At 24.7% G+C, this 16,949-nt stretch overlaps 4 protein-coding genes across 19 annotated transcripts in view; 2 read left to right on the top strand and 2 right to left on the bottom strand.

The window, feature by feature from the left end:
- Nucleotides 1–66: 66 nt before the first annotated feature.
- Nucleotides 67–9,515, bottom strand: LOC122713709 (alpha-protein kinase 1). 12 transcript variants are annotated; one of them, XM_043934420.1, is made up of 16 exons: nt 9,436–9,515; nt 8,047–8,126; nt 7,554–7,844; nt 7,297–7,438; nt 7,101–7,220; nt 6,755–7,020; nt 6,562–6,671; nt 5,765–6,475; nt 4,462–4,647; nt 3,905–4,242; nt 3,415–3,702; nt 3,029–3,296; nt 2,687–2,749; nt 2,319–2,578; nt 1,881–2,031; nt 67–1,809 (listed from the first exon to the last, which is right to left on the bottom strand). In XM_043934420.1, exons 3-16 carry the CDS (start codon nt 7,781–7,783, stop codon nt 1,802–1,804), a joined length of 3,141 nt encoding a protein of 1,046 aa, XP_043790355.1. In that variant the 5' UTR covers nt 7,784–7,844; nt 8,047–8,126; nt 9,436–9,515; the 3' UTR covers nt 67–1,801. The 12 variants fall into 12 exon arrangements, with proteins under 12 accessions (XP_043790355.1, XP_043790361.1, XP_043790360.1 ...); XM_043934426.1 differs by lacking the exon at nt 9,436–9,515 and adding an exon at nt 9,200–9,394; XM_043934425.1 differs by lacking the exon at nt 9,436–9,515 and adding an exon at nt 9,087–9,105.
- A 700-nt stretch (nt 9,516–10,215) lies between these two features.
- LOC122713883 lies at nt 10,216–11,676 on the bottom strand. 3 transcript variants are annotated; one of them, XM_043934695.1, is made up of 5 exons: nt 11,627–11,676; nt 10,893–11,197; nt 10,705–10,818; nt 10,482–10,638; nt 10,216–10,409 (listed from the first exon to the last, which is right to left on the bottom strand). In XM_043934695.1, the coding sequence occupies exons 2-5, from the start codon at nt 11,148–11,150 to the stop codon at nt 10,240–10,242; spliced, it is 699 nt and encodes a 232-aa protein (XP_043790630.1). In that variant the 5' UTR covers nt 11,151–11,197; nt 11,627–11,676; the 3' UTR covers nt 10,216–10,239. The 3 variants fall into 3 exon arrangements, with proteins under 3 accessions (XP_043790630.1, XP_043790629.1, XP_043790628.1); XM_043934694.1 differs by lacking the exon at nt 11,627–11,676 and adding an exon at nt 11,414–11,452; XM_043934693.1 differs by lacking the exon at nt 11,627–11,676 and having other exon boundaries at nt 10,893–11,320.
- A 293-nt stretch (nt 11,677–11,969) lies between these two features.
- LOC122713837 (origin recognition complex subunit 2) lies at nt 11,970–14,681 on the top strand. Of its 2 annotated transcripts, none has more exons than XM_043934629.1 (9): nt 11,970–12,142; nt 12,349–12,465; nt 12,541–12,750; nt 12,918–13,177; nt 13,271–13,485; nt 13,556–13,685; nt 13,763–14,003; nt 14,081–14,314; nt 14,419–14,681. In XM_043934629.1, exons 1-9 carry the CDS (start codon nt 12,088–12,090, stop codon nt 14,616–14,618), a joined length of 1,662 nt encoding a protein of 553 aa, XP_043790564.1. In that variant the 5' UTR covers nt 11,970–12,087; the 3' UTR covers nt 14,619–14,681. The 2 variants fall into 2 exon arrangements, with proteins under 2 accessions (XP_043790564.1, XP_043790565.1); XM_043934630.1 differs by having other exon boundaries at nt 12,119–12,142; nt 12,349–12,461.
- Nucleotides 14,682–15,076: 395 nt separating this feature from the next.
- The window catches only part of LOC122713890 (protein roadkill), a 189,152-nt gene continuing 187,279 nt past the window's right edge, over nt 15,077–16,949 (top strand). For both annotated transcript variants that reach the window (XM_043934712.1, XM_043934714.1), the window contains exons 1-3: nt 15,077–15,254; nt 15,434–15,501; nt 16,203–16,261. The gene's annotated coding sequence lies outside the window, so the exon portion shown is untranslated. The remainder of the gene's footprint in view (nt 15,255–15,433; nt 15,502–16,202; nt 16,262–16,949) is intronic.

Here is a 16,949-nt window from a genome sequence, read left to right on the forward strand (position 1 = left end):
AAATTAATAAAAATGAATTTTTAAAGGAAAACGGCAGGTATGAATTAAAATGCTTTTCTTCAATAATTTCTTGCGCATGTCGTATATTTCTCGATTACCTTAATTCAATTAAATTTGTTATAATTATATCTTTATCTCAATCATTCTCTTGTATATGTATCATGTTTTCTTTAATCATTTTGAATTAGCAGATATGTTTAACAATCTGCCACAAAAATTTAATCATTCGACGATAACACTTTGTATTATAGTACTATCATTCAGATATATTTTGTTATATATCGTAATCGTTTCGTACGTATTCGAAATTCGGATACGTTGACTTATTTATATTCATCATTTCGACAGTTGCTCGTCGTTTCCTGAATCCTATGTATGTGCCTGAATACTATCGATTCTTCTGATTTCAATTCCTAAATCAATTTAATTGATTTAAAAATGCTGTTGGATGATTATACAAATGCGACGAAGTATATACTATAAATTATATATTTGTCTGGCATAAACTTTGATGATTCTAAAGAACATTAAAGAATTTTTTACATTTAATTTTTTTTTAAAGCACCATAATATCATAGTTCGTTTTTTGTATATTTTTTATAATTTATTTTTACATTTTGTATATTCGATATTTTATATTAATAAAACAAATAACTCTTAACTTTCTTGTATTTTTAAATTAAATAAGCATAAAAGAATATTTGCAAAATACTTGTCAGACTGATTAATGTTGATATTATACGATAATATTTATTAATTCAATGATAAAATTAAAAGATCATAAATTACATATTAATTATAATTGTGAATTTCAAGATGATAATCATGACTCAAATTTCAGGAACTAATTATTTTTAACTATGATTTTAAATTATAAATTCTTTTTGAAAAAAAGAAAAAAAAACAACAATTGATTTTCTTATGATTTTTTACATTTTAGTTTTTTTTATTAGCATATATCTATCTGCGCATTTTCACAATAATAATACATATTTATAATACATATATAACAGAAATCTTTTGTCTAGAACAGACAAATAGTAATATTCTGTTAAAAAATTTGTTCTAATGTTGCCAGTACATAAGCACTTTATAGTATAAATGTAATACGCCACTATATTTTAAATAAAAACACGCTTTAAGTGTCAATTGATTTTTCTTTTGTAACATAATTTCCTATTTGAAATTTAAAAAAAAAAATTATAAGTACAAAAGAAAATAATTGTTTACGAATTTTTGTCATGTTAAATTTTTACTCGCGATATATATCATTTTGAAAATGTTATTTACACAAAAAAGCTTTCTTATGTTCGTTCGAATATAGTTTACTTGGGGGATCCGAGTAATATATACACAAAAATTTTAGTTTAGTATAATTATCATTGTAAGTTTCTTATTTAATGTGTTAATTATTAAATCATGATCATTGCCTTTGACACCTGTATCATCTCGATCTACATAAACTTAATCATAGTAAAATTGCCAGACTTGTAAATAGTTCAAATTTACTATAGGTTAAATATGAGAATATTATTGAGAACATATATAGGAGTATATTCGTCGCATATATTCGAAAGTATCCATTAAATTATATTCAGTATTTTTTGCAATACTCATTTTCAACGATAAATACTCATCTAATGAGAATAAAGTATCGGAATAAAATTAAATGAAAGATATAGACACGGGTCAGGAAAACGTACGTAACAGACTGTCGGTTTTTTGGGTCATTGTTGACTTTCATCTTGTCTCACATGGATGTTTTATCTGCCACTTGTATACTTCGCGTATTCATACTTATTTATAGATCTGTAATATATATATATCTTATTATTATATTTAACAAAAATATAAAATTCGAATATTGCTAAAAATCTTACTTTCGATTTCTGATCCTGCAGAGATAAGTTTAGTGTGCGGCTGTGCAGTTGTGCTTGGTTGTTGATTACTTAATTGTCCTGTAGTTGCTGGTGCAGCAAAACCTGGTGGTGGTTGCATTGCCCAATGTTGAGTTGGTGCGTTCTGTTGTTCCTTATAAAATAAAAAGAATAATATTCTGTTATTCAGATAAAATATTTTGATACTTATATTTAATAAACTCACAATTTCTTATTTTAATCAAAATAAATTAATAAAAATAAATAAAATAAATATAATATAATACAATAAAATAAAATACAATATAATATAATATAATACAAATAGAATACAATAAAAAATATACTATGCATATACACAATAAAATATATTTGAATATATTTATTTAATAAAATATATTTTCGTAAAATATTTGAAAATATATCTATAATAATCAATACCTGTTGCGCATTATGTGATACAGTATGTGTAGGATGAACATGTGGAAATTGCCATGTACTAGTAGTTTGGAATGGAAGAGGCCTAGAAGAACTAACAATAGCTGGATCAATCGAAGTCCAATCTGCAATAGGTCCAAAATTGTTCCATCCACCTTTTTGATGTAATGCTTGATGATGAAATTGTTGTTGTTGTTGTTGATTATTAATATCACACCAATCTTTAAGCGTATATACTGCATCTCCCGCACATTTACTAATACCTATTTTAAATATTAATGAAATTTCTAATATTAGTCATAAAAATAATATAAATTATTCAATCATTAGTGATTATTCTTAATAAATTTAATTACAATATTAAAAAGTACCTTGTGAATTCAAAAGGGGGTTTCCATTTGGAAGATAGGCATTTTGTTGTGGTGGTTGTGCTCCTGTAAACAGCACACTAGACGAATGACTCATGTATAATATTATATAGATTTTTTTACAAAGTCACAAGAATTCACTTTTATACTTGGATAACACTTTGCTCACCACAAATACATATTTATTGACACTAACTTACTATTTCCAATTTATATATATATAAAATTCACCTTTATTTTCTAAAGAGTCAAAAGACTTTGTCAATATTCAACAAATGAATAAAGTAAACATAAAATATGTTTATGATTACTATAAATTATTGTCAAAATTACGAAAATACTAACCCGAAAGAGCATTGTTCGTGGGAGCTGGTCGCGGTATGCCAAGACCAAAAGAATTCATGTGATTTGGTGTAGAACCAGGGAAACCTGGTGGTGGAAGGCGACTACGTTGTCCCAAGCTAGCAGCAGCCACAGTACTCTGAGGGGGAGTTTGCGTACCACTTTGTAATAAATTTTGTGGAAGACGAGACAGCAAGGAATGCGACTGTTGAATAACTTGTAAATTTTGTAGATGTTGAGCCTGTTGTTGTAAATGTGCTATATGGGCAACCTAAATAATAATTATAAAAAATATATAATATAAAAATGAAAATAATAAAATAGTTAATAATTTTTAATCATTAAATTATTAAATTTCTTATAATTCATAATTTTTTACAATAAATTACCTGTGGAAAATGTTGTTGACCAAGATTTGCAATATTCTGTTGATGTTGTACCCTATTTTGTTCTTCTCTTTCTCTTTGTTGTTGTTGTTGAAACAACCTCTGTTGTTGAATTTGCATTTCGTTTTCCATAAGTTCTGCCAAAGCTTTCTGTGTTTCATGAAAAGGATCAAAACCTAAATCATCATCTGCCTTTAAATCTGAACCAGATTCTTTATGATTTCGAACTTCTTCCAAAGTAGCATGACCATTTTGTTTTATATATTCACAATTCTCTTGATTTTGTTGTGCCTAAAAAAATTATAGTTATTTATTATTAATATATTATTATATTTTATGTTAGTTATAATTTAAAATATTATATTATATTAATTTATTAATATTATATTCTTATTATTTATATTTTATACAATTTTATATATTATATGAATGTTATAGATAGATATTATGATAATTCAATATCTTAATAAATAATTATCTATGAATTACTTACCTGCATAGCAAGCCTTTGTTGTAATGAGTTTTGTTGAAAATCTGCCATGAATTTAGATGCAGGAGAATTAACAAGCAAACTTGATGTAAAAGTACCAGAAGGTTCTGATAAAGAAGTATATTGTAGATTAGTATAAACTTCTTCATCAACAAAACCTTCTGAATTGAATGTTACTCCTGGTGAACTAGAAGGACTGGATTTTTGTATAACATGATTTGTTTGTGTAGTTTCAGGTTGAAAACCAAAAGCTGTTTGCCAATCTTCACTAGACTGAACCATTCTTAATGAATCAGGAATAGAAGTTAAGCCTGTACTTGTCCAATTCAGATTTGGATTTGCTATATATTAAAAAAAAATTAATTGTAATTTTCTTCTTATAATACTTAATTTTAACTATTAATATTATTATAATTATTATAATTAATATTAACATAACATATATAGAATTTAATTTCAATTTCTATAATTCAAGTTCACTTAAAAATAATAATAAAATAATAAATAATAATAAAAAATAATAATAAATTCACAATATTAAAAAAATTACATATACTTGCCTGTTAAAGAAGTAGGTGGCACTGTGGTAGTAGAAATTTTTTGAAAAGTATTTGAACTGAAGAAACTATTATTGTCCGTCTGAAAGATTGATCGATGATTGAATTGTATTTGAGACCCATTATGCAGTCCTGGTGGTGGTTGTTGATTGGCACCTTGTGATGAGTTTGTGCTAGCTGGAGAGGAACCTAAAGATGATATGCACAAATCTCTACACTACAAGATGCGATCAAATCATAATGGTGAAAATGCCAGAATAAACAGCTTTTAATACTATTCCTCTCTGCCACCATTAATGAATCTCAAAAATATATAAATATATGTCTAGAAAATTTTTTTATATTTAAATATATGATGAAAAATTATAAAAAATAGAAAAAAATTAATAATGTATATAAAATAGAGTTTATTAAAATTTATTATATATAAAAACAAAAATAATAAATAATTTTCTAGACATTTAGTATATACATGCTCAAATGATGCAACTTGTAAGAAGGATAAAGTCAAGTGTGTACAAAAACACAAAAAACAGTTACTATTTTTTTTCAAAGAATTCTCTTTATTTTGGCATATATCTATAACTATTTAAATTCTATTCTACAGTTATGAGACAGCCATAATACTTGCATGTCATTAATATATTATACATTGCTCAAGAGATATCATTTCATATGTATGTATAACGTACAATGTTACAAGAGATAGGCACACATTTAGAATGATTTGTAATTTATTACAAATACTCTGCATGACATATTATAATATTAATTTAAATGATTTAAATATTGCACTCCTATATATAGCCTCTTATGAATTTGTCATAAATCAAGATTATAAACTATTCTATATTTCTTTAAATTATGAAAATATAATTATGAAAATATAAATAAAAAAAAAAATATATATATATAAAAATCTATACATTTATATATAATAATAATGTATATATATAATATGTAATTAATATATTGCATGTAATAAATGTATATTAATGAATATTATTTTATCAATAAACATCATTTAAAATTGTTAAATTATTAAAATTATAAAATAAAAAATTTTAAATTTCATTATAAATTCTAATATATTTTATACAATAATAATAATAATAATAATAATAATAATAATAATAATAATAATAATAATAATAATTATAATTATAATAAAAACTTCTTTTCATTTTGTTTCTTTTATTTTTATATTATTTAACGAATATCATATATTGAATTTAAGTTTTGTATATTTATTTTAAAAGTAGAAAATCAATACATATAGAAATGATCACGAATATAAGAAACTCACCCAAAATAGCAGCACCACTGTTCTCCTCACTTGATTCTGCTAAATGTTCCACTTGATGATTCACGTTCGAATCTTCCGTACTTGAAATTGTACTAGCTGGTGTACTACCTTCACGTTGTTGATCTGTCTCGCTATCCGAATGTCGACGCTCTCCATTTTGCACTATTCCATTTACTTTAAGTTCTTGAGATTGTTGCTGTTGCTGTTGTTGAACTGATTTGGATCCTTTATTATTATTTTGTTGTTGTTGTTGTTGTTGTGATTGTTGTTGAGACGATGGCTGCTGCGGATGTTGCGGTTGTGATTGTTGTTGTTCCGACTTACACTTACTACCCAATTTTTGTAATACATCACTATTCGATTCGGAGGAAAAATTTCTAATATCCTTTTGTCCATTAATTTGTGATTGTACATTATTTTGCGTACCAATAGAACTAGATTCTGATCGAGAAGTTATCCGTGTACTATGTTTTTCTTTGTTCTGACAATTTTTATGTTTATTCCGCGCTGCCTGAGCTTTACTTTCACTATTACTTTTCCCTCTCCGTATATTCATATTTTCACCTTTATTATTATTGTTTTGTTGTTGCGTTGAACCACCAGATGATACATGACTTTGTTGATTTGTTGTACCACTTCCATTTGTGATGTTGTTTTGTTGTAATATTGCTTGTGATGGCGGTGATAATTCTTTACAATTTGTTTGTGAACCTATAAATATAAAAATAAACTAATTAATAGTCTATATACAATTTTATTATTTTTATTTATATATATCTCTATCTATAAAAACTTACTATTTGTCTGTCCAGTTTGCAACGATGGCCAAGCTTCTTTGGCTTGAGAATTTGAAGTTCCATTCTCTCTAACAATACTGCCTGTCACTGATGGTGATGGTATTGGTTTTCTGTACAATAATAATTATTTGAATTAATTATTTTCTTTAAAATATAATTAAATAATTGAAGATATATATTATATATAAATTACCGTTGTGCAGATGCATGTGATGCGTGTAACGATTGCACAAGTTTTCGTTCATATTCTTGATGTTTGCCTTGATGCATCTCTTCCTTCGTAAATGATGCCTCCTGGTCCCCAAGATCATGTAAATACATACAATCCGGTTTTGGACAAGGCTGATTACGCATAAAATGTGAACAATACTTTGTTGTTCCTAATGACGTTTTAATTGTTCGCCCGTCCATGACAACATTATTCACAGCCTCTATAGCACGTAGTGCATCCTCTTGACGCTAATAATGAATTTTGAAATATAATATATGTAAAAGTATTCAAATAATAAATAATTTATAAATAAATTAGTACAACTTACTTGATAAGTAACGTAAGCCGAAGCACTAGGACCTTGAGACCCTGCGTAGGAAGTGCTTTGATTTATTACAACTTTGTGAATTTTGCCAAATTTTCCAAAATATTCATGCCGTTTTAGTATCTAAAAATTTATTATTTATTATAATAATATATTTTCTTTGAAATATTTTATCTTATTCATATGCATTTCTACTTACATCAGCATCCGCAAGTCTCAAGGGTAATCCTACTACAAATACTAGATTTTTTTGTACTACTCTCACATTTGCTAGATGTTTACGATTTTCTGTAACCCTTTGCTTACGTTGCTGATCTTTTAATCTTTTTTCTGCTTTTAATCTAATAATATATAAATATATTATTAATATAAATATATAAATATTTAAATATATATATGTAATTAATATATATAAAAAATATTATACATATTATATATAAAATAAATATTATATACCTTGCTATTTCTTCCATACTAAGTGGTTTAAAATCGGCAGGATTTTCAGAATAGGCCTTCCGACAGGCAGGGCATAAACCATTTTCATCTGTACGAATTCTGTGCCAGCAAAATCGACATATTTGATATCCACAAGTGCATGGAAAGAAGTTCAAATCATCCACTTCCAGTGGTTCCATACACAAAGGACATTCCACTGCATCTTCCCCACTTTGATTCAATACTGACATTTTTGTTTCTAGTTTTATCACACAATATAGTAAATTACGAAGATTTTTTTATTTGTAAATCCTGTACACAAATGAGAAATGTTTTACACAAAATATCTAATATTCATATCTATATGCATGAAAAATATGTAACAGTAATTATTCAAATTTTTAATTACAATGATAATATTATTAATAAAATATGCAATAATATTAAAAATATACAGATTACGTATTTTAATATAGAAATAACACAATTATTATTGTAAATTCAGTATACATACGTGCAAAGTCTCCACAATGCCTTGGTACTATGTAATTGACTGTACTTGCAACTTCTTATACACTAATATCCTTGCACAATCTGAAACAAATAATTAGATATTAAAATATTGTACAGTAAAAATGATATGAGTCAGACGTGTCATTGAGTACTAGCAGCCGTTTTCGTGTAATTCCACGTCAATTCACAAAAGAGACATCGCAACGTCGTGACAAAATTTTTTAAATATTTCACCGTGGAAGTGTTAGGATTAACATATACCAGAAGAAATTGAAACAGAATATTTTCTCGCAGAAAATAGAATAAGAAACGGTGACTGTTTAGCTGACAGATTTAACGAACAGTTGGAAAGGAAGGTCCGTTTGACAGGAGCTGTCAGACGAACGGTAAACGAACAAATAACGCGTTGGATTTCAGACAATTAGAATAATCGTGTACGCCCTACGGTGGACGTAAAAATGACAAGTTTGTACGTGAGGTTGAGAACGACGACGAAAAACTTGCGGTAGGGCCACCGTCTGTACTCTCCCACTCACTTTCTCTCTCTCACTCACTCTTACGCTGAGACACGAACTATACGAGAGGGCGACGATCGGACGAAACAGCTGTTGGTGGCGTCGAGAGAAGCGAAGAAACGTCAGAGAGCGAGTGAGAGGTACTACGCCATAGCAGAAACCTACGTGAAAATCCGTGAAAAGTTGGAGTAGTGGGGCATGACACGTAAATTCCCCGGAGCTTCAAATACAACTATCCACATACGCAAGGACGATGGCTCGATGTTTCGCGATACGATTTTGAAGGGGGGAAAAGGCAAGCGAGAGAATGAGAAATGGAAGTAATGAAAGGAGTGGCGGAGGAAAGAGGGGGAAGAAAAGAGAGGAAGAGAAAGAGAAACAGAGAGGGCTAGGGACAAACTGAGAGAGAAAGAAATGAGCATATAAAAAGGAAGATAGCTAGAACAACGATGCCATCATTCGTTTTGTCCCTTTTTAGCCAATGGTCGTTGTCTTGATCTTGCGCGTAAAAGAAAAAGACTCTCACCAATCTTTCATATCTCCTACTTTTTGAAAAACGTAATCCCAATTCGAACAAAAACAAGTAAAGTTTCTAACTAGTTTATAGAACAAAAAACTTCAATAGCGCGATTAACATACATAACATAGTTCACGGTGAACGTCACAAAGGATTGAATGATTTGTCGTCAGAGGGGTTGCTAAATACCCTGGACTGGTTACAGGGTATACCTAGCTCGTTTAACCTTAACTTCGTACAATAAAGTAACTTTTCGACAGTCCTAGAGATTTGAAAACCGCGTGTCACTGTTTTTGTCAATTCTAGAATTATGTTCACGCATTCGTCAATCCAAATTTCTTGACTTTTGTTTACTTACGTTACAACTTTTCCACTAACAAATCTCTTTTCTGTACTGGGAAATTTTTGTACAGTCTTCTAGATCTGGTCGCATGCGCACCGCGACTGCGCAGAAGCGGACATTACATATATTGGTATTTAAAGAAAGGCGCATATGTAAAGCATCCTGAAAGCGCATGTCAACTAAACTTCGATTGTATTATTATACATGTGAAAATTTTTACTTTCAATTCTTTTTTAATTTCAATTGGATAGATTTATATTTATGCATAATATAATGTAACCATTTAATGAATATTTTTACAATGTTTGAAATCCTACTATAAATTTTTGTGATCACAGTTTATTCGATTTCATATTTACCGCGTACTCGGAAATAATCAGTGAATGATACGACAATGATACCAATAGTTGAGGACAAATGTTCCTAATATTGGGTAAAATAGGATACATTCTTATTGGATGGATTTTATACTTTCAATTATTTAAATGAATTTAGACATAAAATTCAAATTCTACATTTGTTGTTAATATGGGATACAATAATATTTTATCAATTTTTCATGATAATCTAAAATCAAATATTACGTTTTATTATAAAAACATAAAATTCTAATTTTACAGTTTTTTTTGTATTCAATTAATTTAAAATATACTTCATCGATATTTATTTTACTTTTAATTTAATTTCCTTATAAATAACGGATGTCAATCAATATTTATGAATAATGTAATATACAATTCACTAATAATATAAAATTTTCAAGTAATGCATATTATATAATATTGTATTTTCCTATTTTTTTTTTTTCGATTAATTACTTTATTGCACGTTTTTAACATTACCTTCATAACTTACACCAAATAATGGATGTCGAATTTTCAAATTTTTTGGAAATGGTACACTGCAGTTTTCTATTTGTATTGGTTTAGTTTTTGGAATACTTGAAAGTTTTCGTCTAACTGTAATTGTGCCTGTTGGCTTCAAATTAACTATATATAAAAAATATAAAATGTTAGAAAAATTGTTAATTATATTTTTCAAAAAAAAAAAAAATATATTACCAGTTTTATATTGTGATTTTACTTTGCCAGTATGAAGTACGCATGTAACATTACATTTAACTTCTTGATTCACTGCACAATATTTTTCATCATTAACCTTAAATTTAGATTTTTCTCCAAATATTAATGTTTGACCTTTAAGTTCTTTTGGATCTATCTAGAAGTTATATAATATATATATAATATTAATACATTTTTTTTCTATATTTGACTATTAACTTACTGTTGTAGGAATATCCATGATCCATATATCTTCATTATCAGATAAATCATCCAAGTTAAATGTAGAATCTGTAGTTTCTACAATTAAATTTTCTCCTTGTATTAAATCATTAATCTAAAATGGAATTAATAAAAATTTATTATATAAGTTAATTTAAACAAAGAATATATAGATCAAATTTTATTTACATTATGTGGTCTTATAGTAGGCGTTACATTTATAGATGATCCGCTATGATTTGTTTCATTTGAAGAATTATTATTGTCTATATTTTGTTCTAATTCATTTTTTACTATGATTCTTTTTTCAGTTTTTTTTAAAATACTTTTTCTAGATATAGGTGAAGTAATAGGTGGACTAGCAGGTTGAATTTTTGTATTGATCTTTATAGATTTTTTACTTTTTCGTTGAGATATTTCACTTTCTCCTGTATCCATTAGAACCATACTTTTATTCAATTGAGTATTTAATTTAGTTAACGAATCTTCCACATCTAAATCCATTATATTTAACACAATCATAAAATTTTATTTTATTTTTAGAATTAATATGTAAGTATGTAATAAAATTATTTATAGTTTTAAAATTCTTTAAACGTAATTCATTAAATTTAATATATAATTAATATACAATTTACATAATAATTAGATATATAATACTTCACTATGTAAAAAAATTAATATTTAACATTAAATTTTACACTATTTACATCAATGAAATGAAAAATGAAAATTATATTTTCACATAAAAATGTACAATATTCAAAATAAAATATATAATGTTATTTTTTAATATATATGTTGTTAAGTAATTCGAAATACGATAATAATATCACAACAAAACCAATTAATTTATAGGTTGGAATCTACTATCATATTCTTTACAATATTATGTGTAATATTCTTTTGCAATAGTTAAATACCTAATTATACTTAAGGATATTCTTCAATGTTAATAGTATGCGAAAATCAAATGCAGTTTACAATTAACACACATTTTATTCACAATTTATTCATTTGAAGTTGTGTAATTTATACAGCGAAATAAATTTTTTAAGATGAGTAATTAAGTTTATTAATAATAATTGAATCTTATGAAAATATTATTCGTTAATTAAAAAATTTTCATATAATTAGTGCAACAAATATAATATTTATTGTATTTAACTAAATCAACCAATTATCGTGCAGATTGAAACACTACTACATGTAATTGGTTGATAATCACGTGCCATATATTTTGGAGTAATCAAAAAAGGCGGTTCAGATTTACCAATAATATTAATAAGTTTTAGTTAAAAGTGCTTATTTTTTTAGATTGTTGTATTTTTTTAAATAGATATTAATATTTTATGCGTTAATTTTAAAATAATTATAAAACAAAATGTCTACTACTGAAAATTTACGACGATCTTCTCGAATAAAAGCTCGTGTTAAAGGTAATATAATAAAAATGAATAATCAAAATATGTTGTAATAATATTTAAATTTTTAATTATTTAAAATTTTAATAAATAATAAATATTTAAATATTTAAAAATTTTTAATAAATATTTAAATATTTAAAAATTTTTAAATATTTTATAATTAATATAATATAAATAATATTATTTAAAAAATTTGTTTATAATTTTCTTTATTATAGAAGAAAAATTAAAAAAAAATACATCATTTAGTTCTGATGAAGATATTAATGTAAATTCAATAAGTGCAATAGAAAATGAACTTAAGAATGTAGAAGAAAATATACAAAAGCCAGTTGGTAATTTTTTTTAATAATATATTTGATATTGTATTAATTTTTTTTTAATTAATTGTTTTATTATTTTATTTATAGAATTATTTTCAAATGATGATATTAGCGGAGAAGCATTATATAAATTTCAAACATCTAGTAAACGAAATGCCATGACACAAAAAGCACATTTATGTCGTACACCTATTAATATTAATACATTACCTACAGTTAAAATAGTTCTTGAAAGAATAGATTTAAATTATAAAAAACAATTAAAAACTTTTAAAAAATATCAAGAAGATTCAAAAGGTATAATAGTTTAAAATGTAATTTATTTATTAATTATTTATATATTATATTATATATTTATTTATATTTATATTTATATTATATAAATATAATATGTTAATTATATTTATTAATAAAATATCAATGATAATAATATAATATAATAATTTTAATTTTTTAATGTTTAGCTTCTGTTATCCCTCAAAAAAATAGATTTGAATTAACCTCAAGTGAAAGTGAAAGTATATCTGAACCTAGTGATTATATTCCTTCTGAAGATAGTGAAGATGAAACACATGATAGTGAGAATATAGAATCTAGCGATGATGAAAAAAATAGAGAAAAAATAAAATTTCAAAGACCAAAAATTATATTGCAATCAAATTTATTAAGTACACCAAAAAGAATAAGTAGGACAAATAAGCCTTCAATTATTCATAAGGATTTTGTAAGTAAAATATAGATATATATATAAATATAAATTGTATAGTTTATATAAAAATAATCAGTGTTATTTTTATATGTATTTATATAATCAAAGCATATGCAAACTGATGAATATTTTGTAACACAATCAGAAAAAATAATTACATCTGATCGAACATTAGAATATTTACGTAATTCTCGTTTGACAAAAGAAAAATTGGAACAATTATTAGCAAATCAAAATTATGTGTCTTCACAGCATAAAAAAAATATTTATTCATTAACTAAAAATTATACAACATTATTTCCAATGTGGTATTTTATTATGGAGTAAGTATTAAAATATATAAAAAAATTAAAATCTATGGATTTTTTAATAAATATAATAATATTGTTTTAGACAAGGTTATACTGTATTACTTTATGGTGTGGGTTCAAAAAGATGTTTAATTAATGATTTTCATAAAAATATATCTTATCACCCATCTCTAGTAATAAATGGCTTTTTTCCTAGTTTAACTACAAAAGATGTAAGTCTATAAATAAGATTAAAATATACAATATATTTAAATGATATAATAATTAATAATATGATATATATTTTTAGATACTGGATAGTATAATTACTGATCTATTGGAATTAAATTGTTCTGGTAATACAATTGAATGTATAGAACTTATTGAAAATGCTTTGGTGAAAAATCCACAAGATAGACTTTATTTATTAATACATAATATAGATGGTATAATGTTACGTTCTAATAAAGTTCAAGATTTATTGTCTTGTCTTGCAAGTATACCAAATATTAGAATTTTAGCATCAGTTGATCATATCAATGCTCCACTTTGTATGATCACTTTTTTAATAAATATCTGTTATATTAATTTATTATTTGATAATTTTTACATAATTATATATTTATAGTATGGGATCATACAAAACATTCTAAATTTAATTTCTTTTGGTGGGACACAACAACATTTTTACCATATCAAGAAGAAACATCTTATGAAAGTTCACTTTTGGTTCAGCAAACTGGTGCTCTTGCTTTGTCATCTCTTCATAATGTTTTTCTTTCTTTAACTTCAAATGCTAAATCAATTTACATATTACTTGCTAAATATCAGTTGAGCAAGAATAATAATGTTAATTTTACTGGTAATTCAAAATTTGATAAGAAAATAATACATAATACATAAAATAATATAATTTTAAATTTATTTAAAAATTTTGTTTTATTTTTTTTCTTTTTTTTTCAATAGGAATGGCATTTAAAGATCTTTATCGAGCTGCTCGTGAAGGTTTTCTTGTAAGTTCGGATTTGGCTTTACGAGCACAATTAACTGAATTTATAGATCATAAACTAGTGAAAATAAAACGTAATATTGATAGTATTGAACACCTTATGATTCCATTAAATAATGGACTTTTAAAACAGTTTCTTGATGAACATGATGTATGATATTTTTAACTGCCTACAATAAATTATGGTGTTATAGTTATATATATATTATTATATATATTAATTATAATTATTTATACTTTCTGATGCATTTTTTTGTATAATAGTTTAAAAATTATTTTTTGAAGAAGAATAAAAAATAAAATATCTCAAAAATATAATAATGAACTATATAATTGCTATATTATGTCCTTTAAAAAATATATTTAAATCTTTAATTATTATATGTTGTATCTCTATAACATCTTGTTTTATTTTAATTAAATTTTATTAATAACTGTTTAATAATTATGTGTCGTGAATTATAAAATTTTATATATTTTTTTTACGTATGAACGTATATTGTGAGTACAATAATAATTAGAATATAGAATCAAAATCAAAACAATTAAGATATATTTGTAACATCACGTTGGTAACATATATGTAACGCTAGTACTATTCGGACGCGAAGCGCCAGTGGTTGTATTGTGCATTATTTTATACTCGTGATTATGATACGATAGCCGGGTAGTGTAGAATACAGTAACAGCAATAAGATGTCAAATATGTTAGATAATAGACAGAATTACACGTTAGCGAAAGATTAAATGACCAAAAGCTCGTTGTTAACGCATATATTCTTCAATTTGATAGGTAATTACATTGTTAGCAATTGCTATTTCTTCTGATCTAACGACGAATAAAATTTAAAAAAATTATCAGTATTACATAAAGTTTTGCGATAGCAATAAAAATATAATTGTATAATACAGTATATAGTTACCGGCTTGTTATTTGATTCAATTTTTACTTAACCTAACTTTTTGTCGTAGAGAACTTTTTAATGAGGTTATTCAATCCTGCCGGGATGCTTTGCCTTTTTTAAGTTATGAATAATATCGTAAGTTCGTTTAAAATGTTAGTGCGTGAGCATGTGCGTGTGTGCAACATTGCGTGAATTACAGTTCTGATTTGACATTGTAAACATGACGACTTGACCTTACAATGGCAAGTTGGACGACCTTGACTTTGGCAAGTATACAATAACCGAATAATCGCTTTGTTGAATAGAAATAACTTTTTATATATATTTTTCATAATTTAATTAATGAAATTTCATATTGTAGATCAATTCTATTATATAATATGACCTTCAACTTTTAGCAAGCAACAGTTGCAAATGACGATCAATTTTTTTGTTATAAAAGCGTAACAAAACTTATTATTTTTTGTTGCTATTGTAATGAACATATGTCAAATATTACAATATATATCTATATTTATAAAAAAAAAATAAAATTTATTTATTAAAATAGTAAAAATTTATTGTTTCATATTTAAATTTTTATTTTATGACATATTATTAATGTTGCTTGCTTTAAAGCTTAATATTTATGATTTTAAAACAATTTAAATTAATTGAATTTTAAAACAATTTATATTTATATACAATTATATATATAATTATTTTATATATATATTTTAATTGCATTTATATTTATAATATTTTAAATTTTTTACTATTTTATTTTTTGAAGAATGAATACATTTTAAATAAAATATAAAAATAAAAATTATAATTTTAATTTTTCTTTGTTATAGGTAATTTATAAGCACATTTGCTGTGGCACTGAAGTAATTACATTGGCACAAATGTTTCGGTGAGACATTTAATATATGTTTAATTTTATGATAAGTTATCTTAATATTGACATTGATATATTATATAATATATTTATATTATTTTATATTATTTATATTTATTCCATTAATTTTCTTTAATTAAAATATTAATATTTGATTTTGTAAATTTTTCATGCAAATTGTAATTTCATATTGATTTCTTTAAAAATTTCATAATAATAATTTGTAATGATATAGAAATATAATTGTTTATGTTTTATTATTTATATTAAGAAAAGATAAATTATTTTATTATAACAATATAATTGTGATCTAATATAAAATGTGTGTTAATGTGTGAAGTTATTAAAATAACAAGAAAATCAAAAGATTAGTTTATAGTTTTGTCTAATATATTATTTTATTTTCTGTTTAAAAATATGCTTTTTTTTATATGATACTGATATTGATTATAATTATCAATATTAAAAAATATACATTAAATCATTATTCAATTAACAAAACAATTGAAAATTTTTTATATATATAATATATTATTATAAACTAAATATTTTTGAAGAAGGAGCACGAAAGACTGAAATATGGTCGTGTTCTTAATTAAATTTTTTTAATTAATTTATATATTATTATTATATATAAATTTAACAATGAACTCTTTATTTTTCAGTTTTTTTTTTTAAATATTTAGTTAAAAATATTGAAAGA

This window comes from Apis laboriosa, unplaced genomic scaffold (genome assembly GCF_014066325.1).
Source record: "Apis laboriosa isolate Shangri-la unplaced genomic scaffold, ASM1406632v1 scaffold26_cov146, whole genome shotgun sequence".
Taxonomy (NCBI): domain Eukaryota; kingdom Metazoa; phylum Arthropoda; class Insecta; order Hymenoptera; family Apidae; genus Apis; species Apis laboriosa.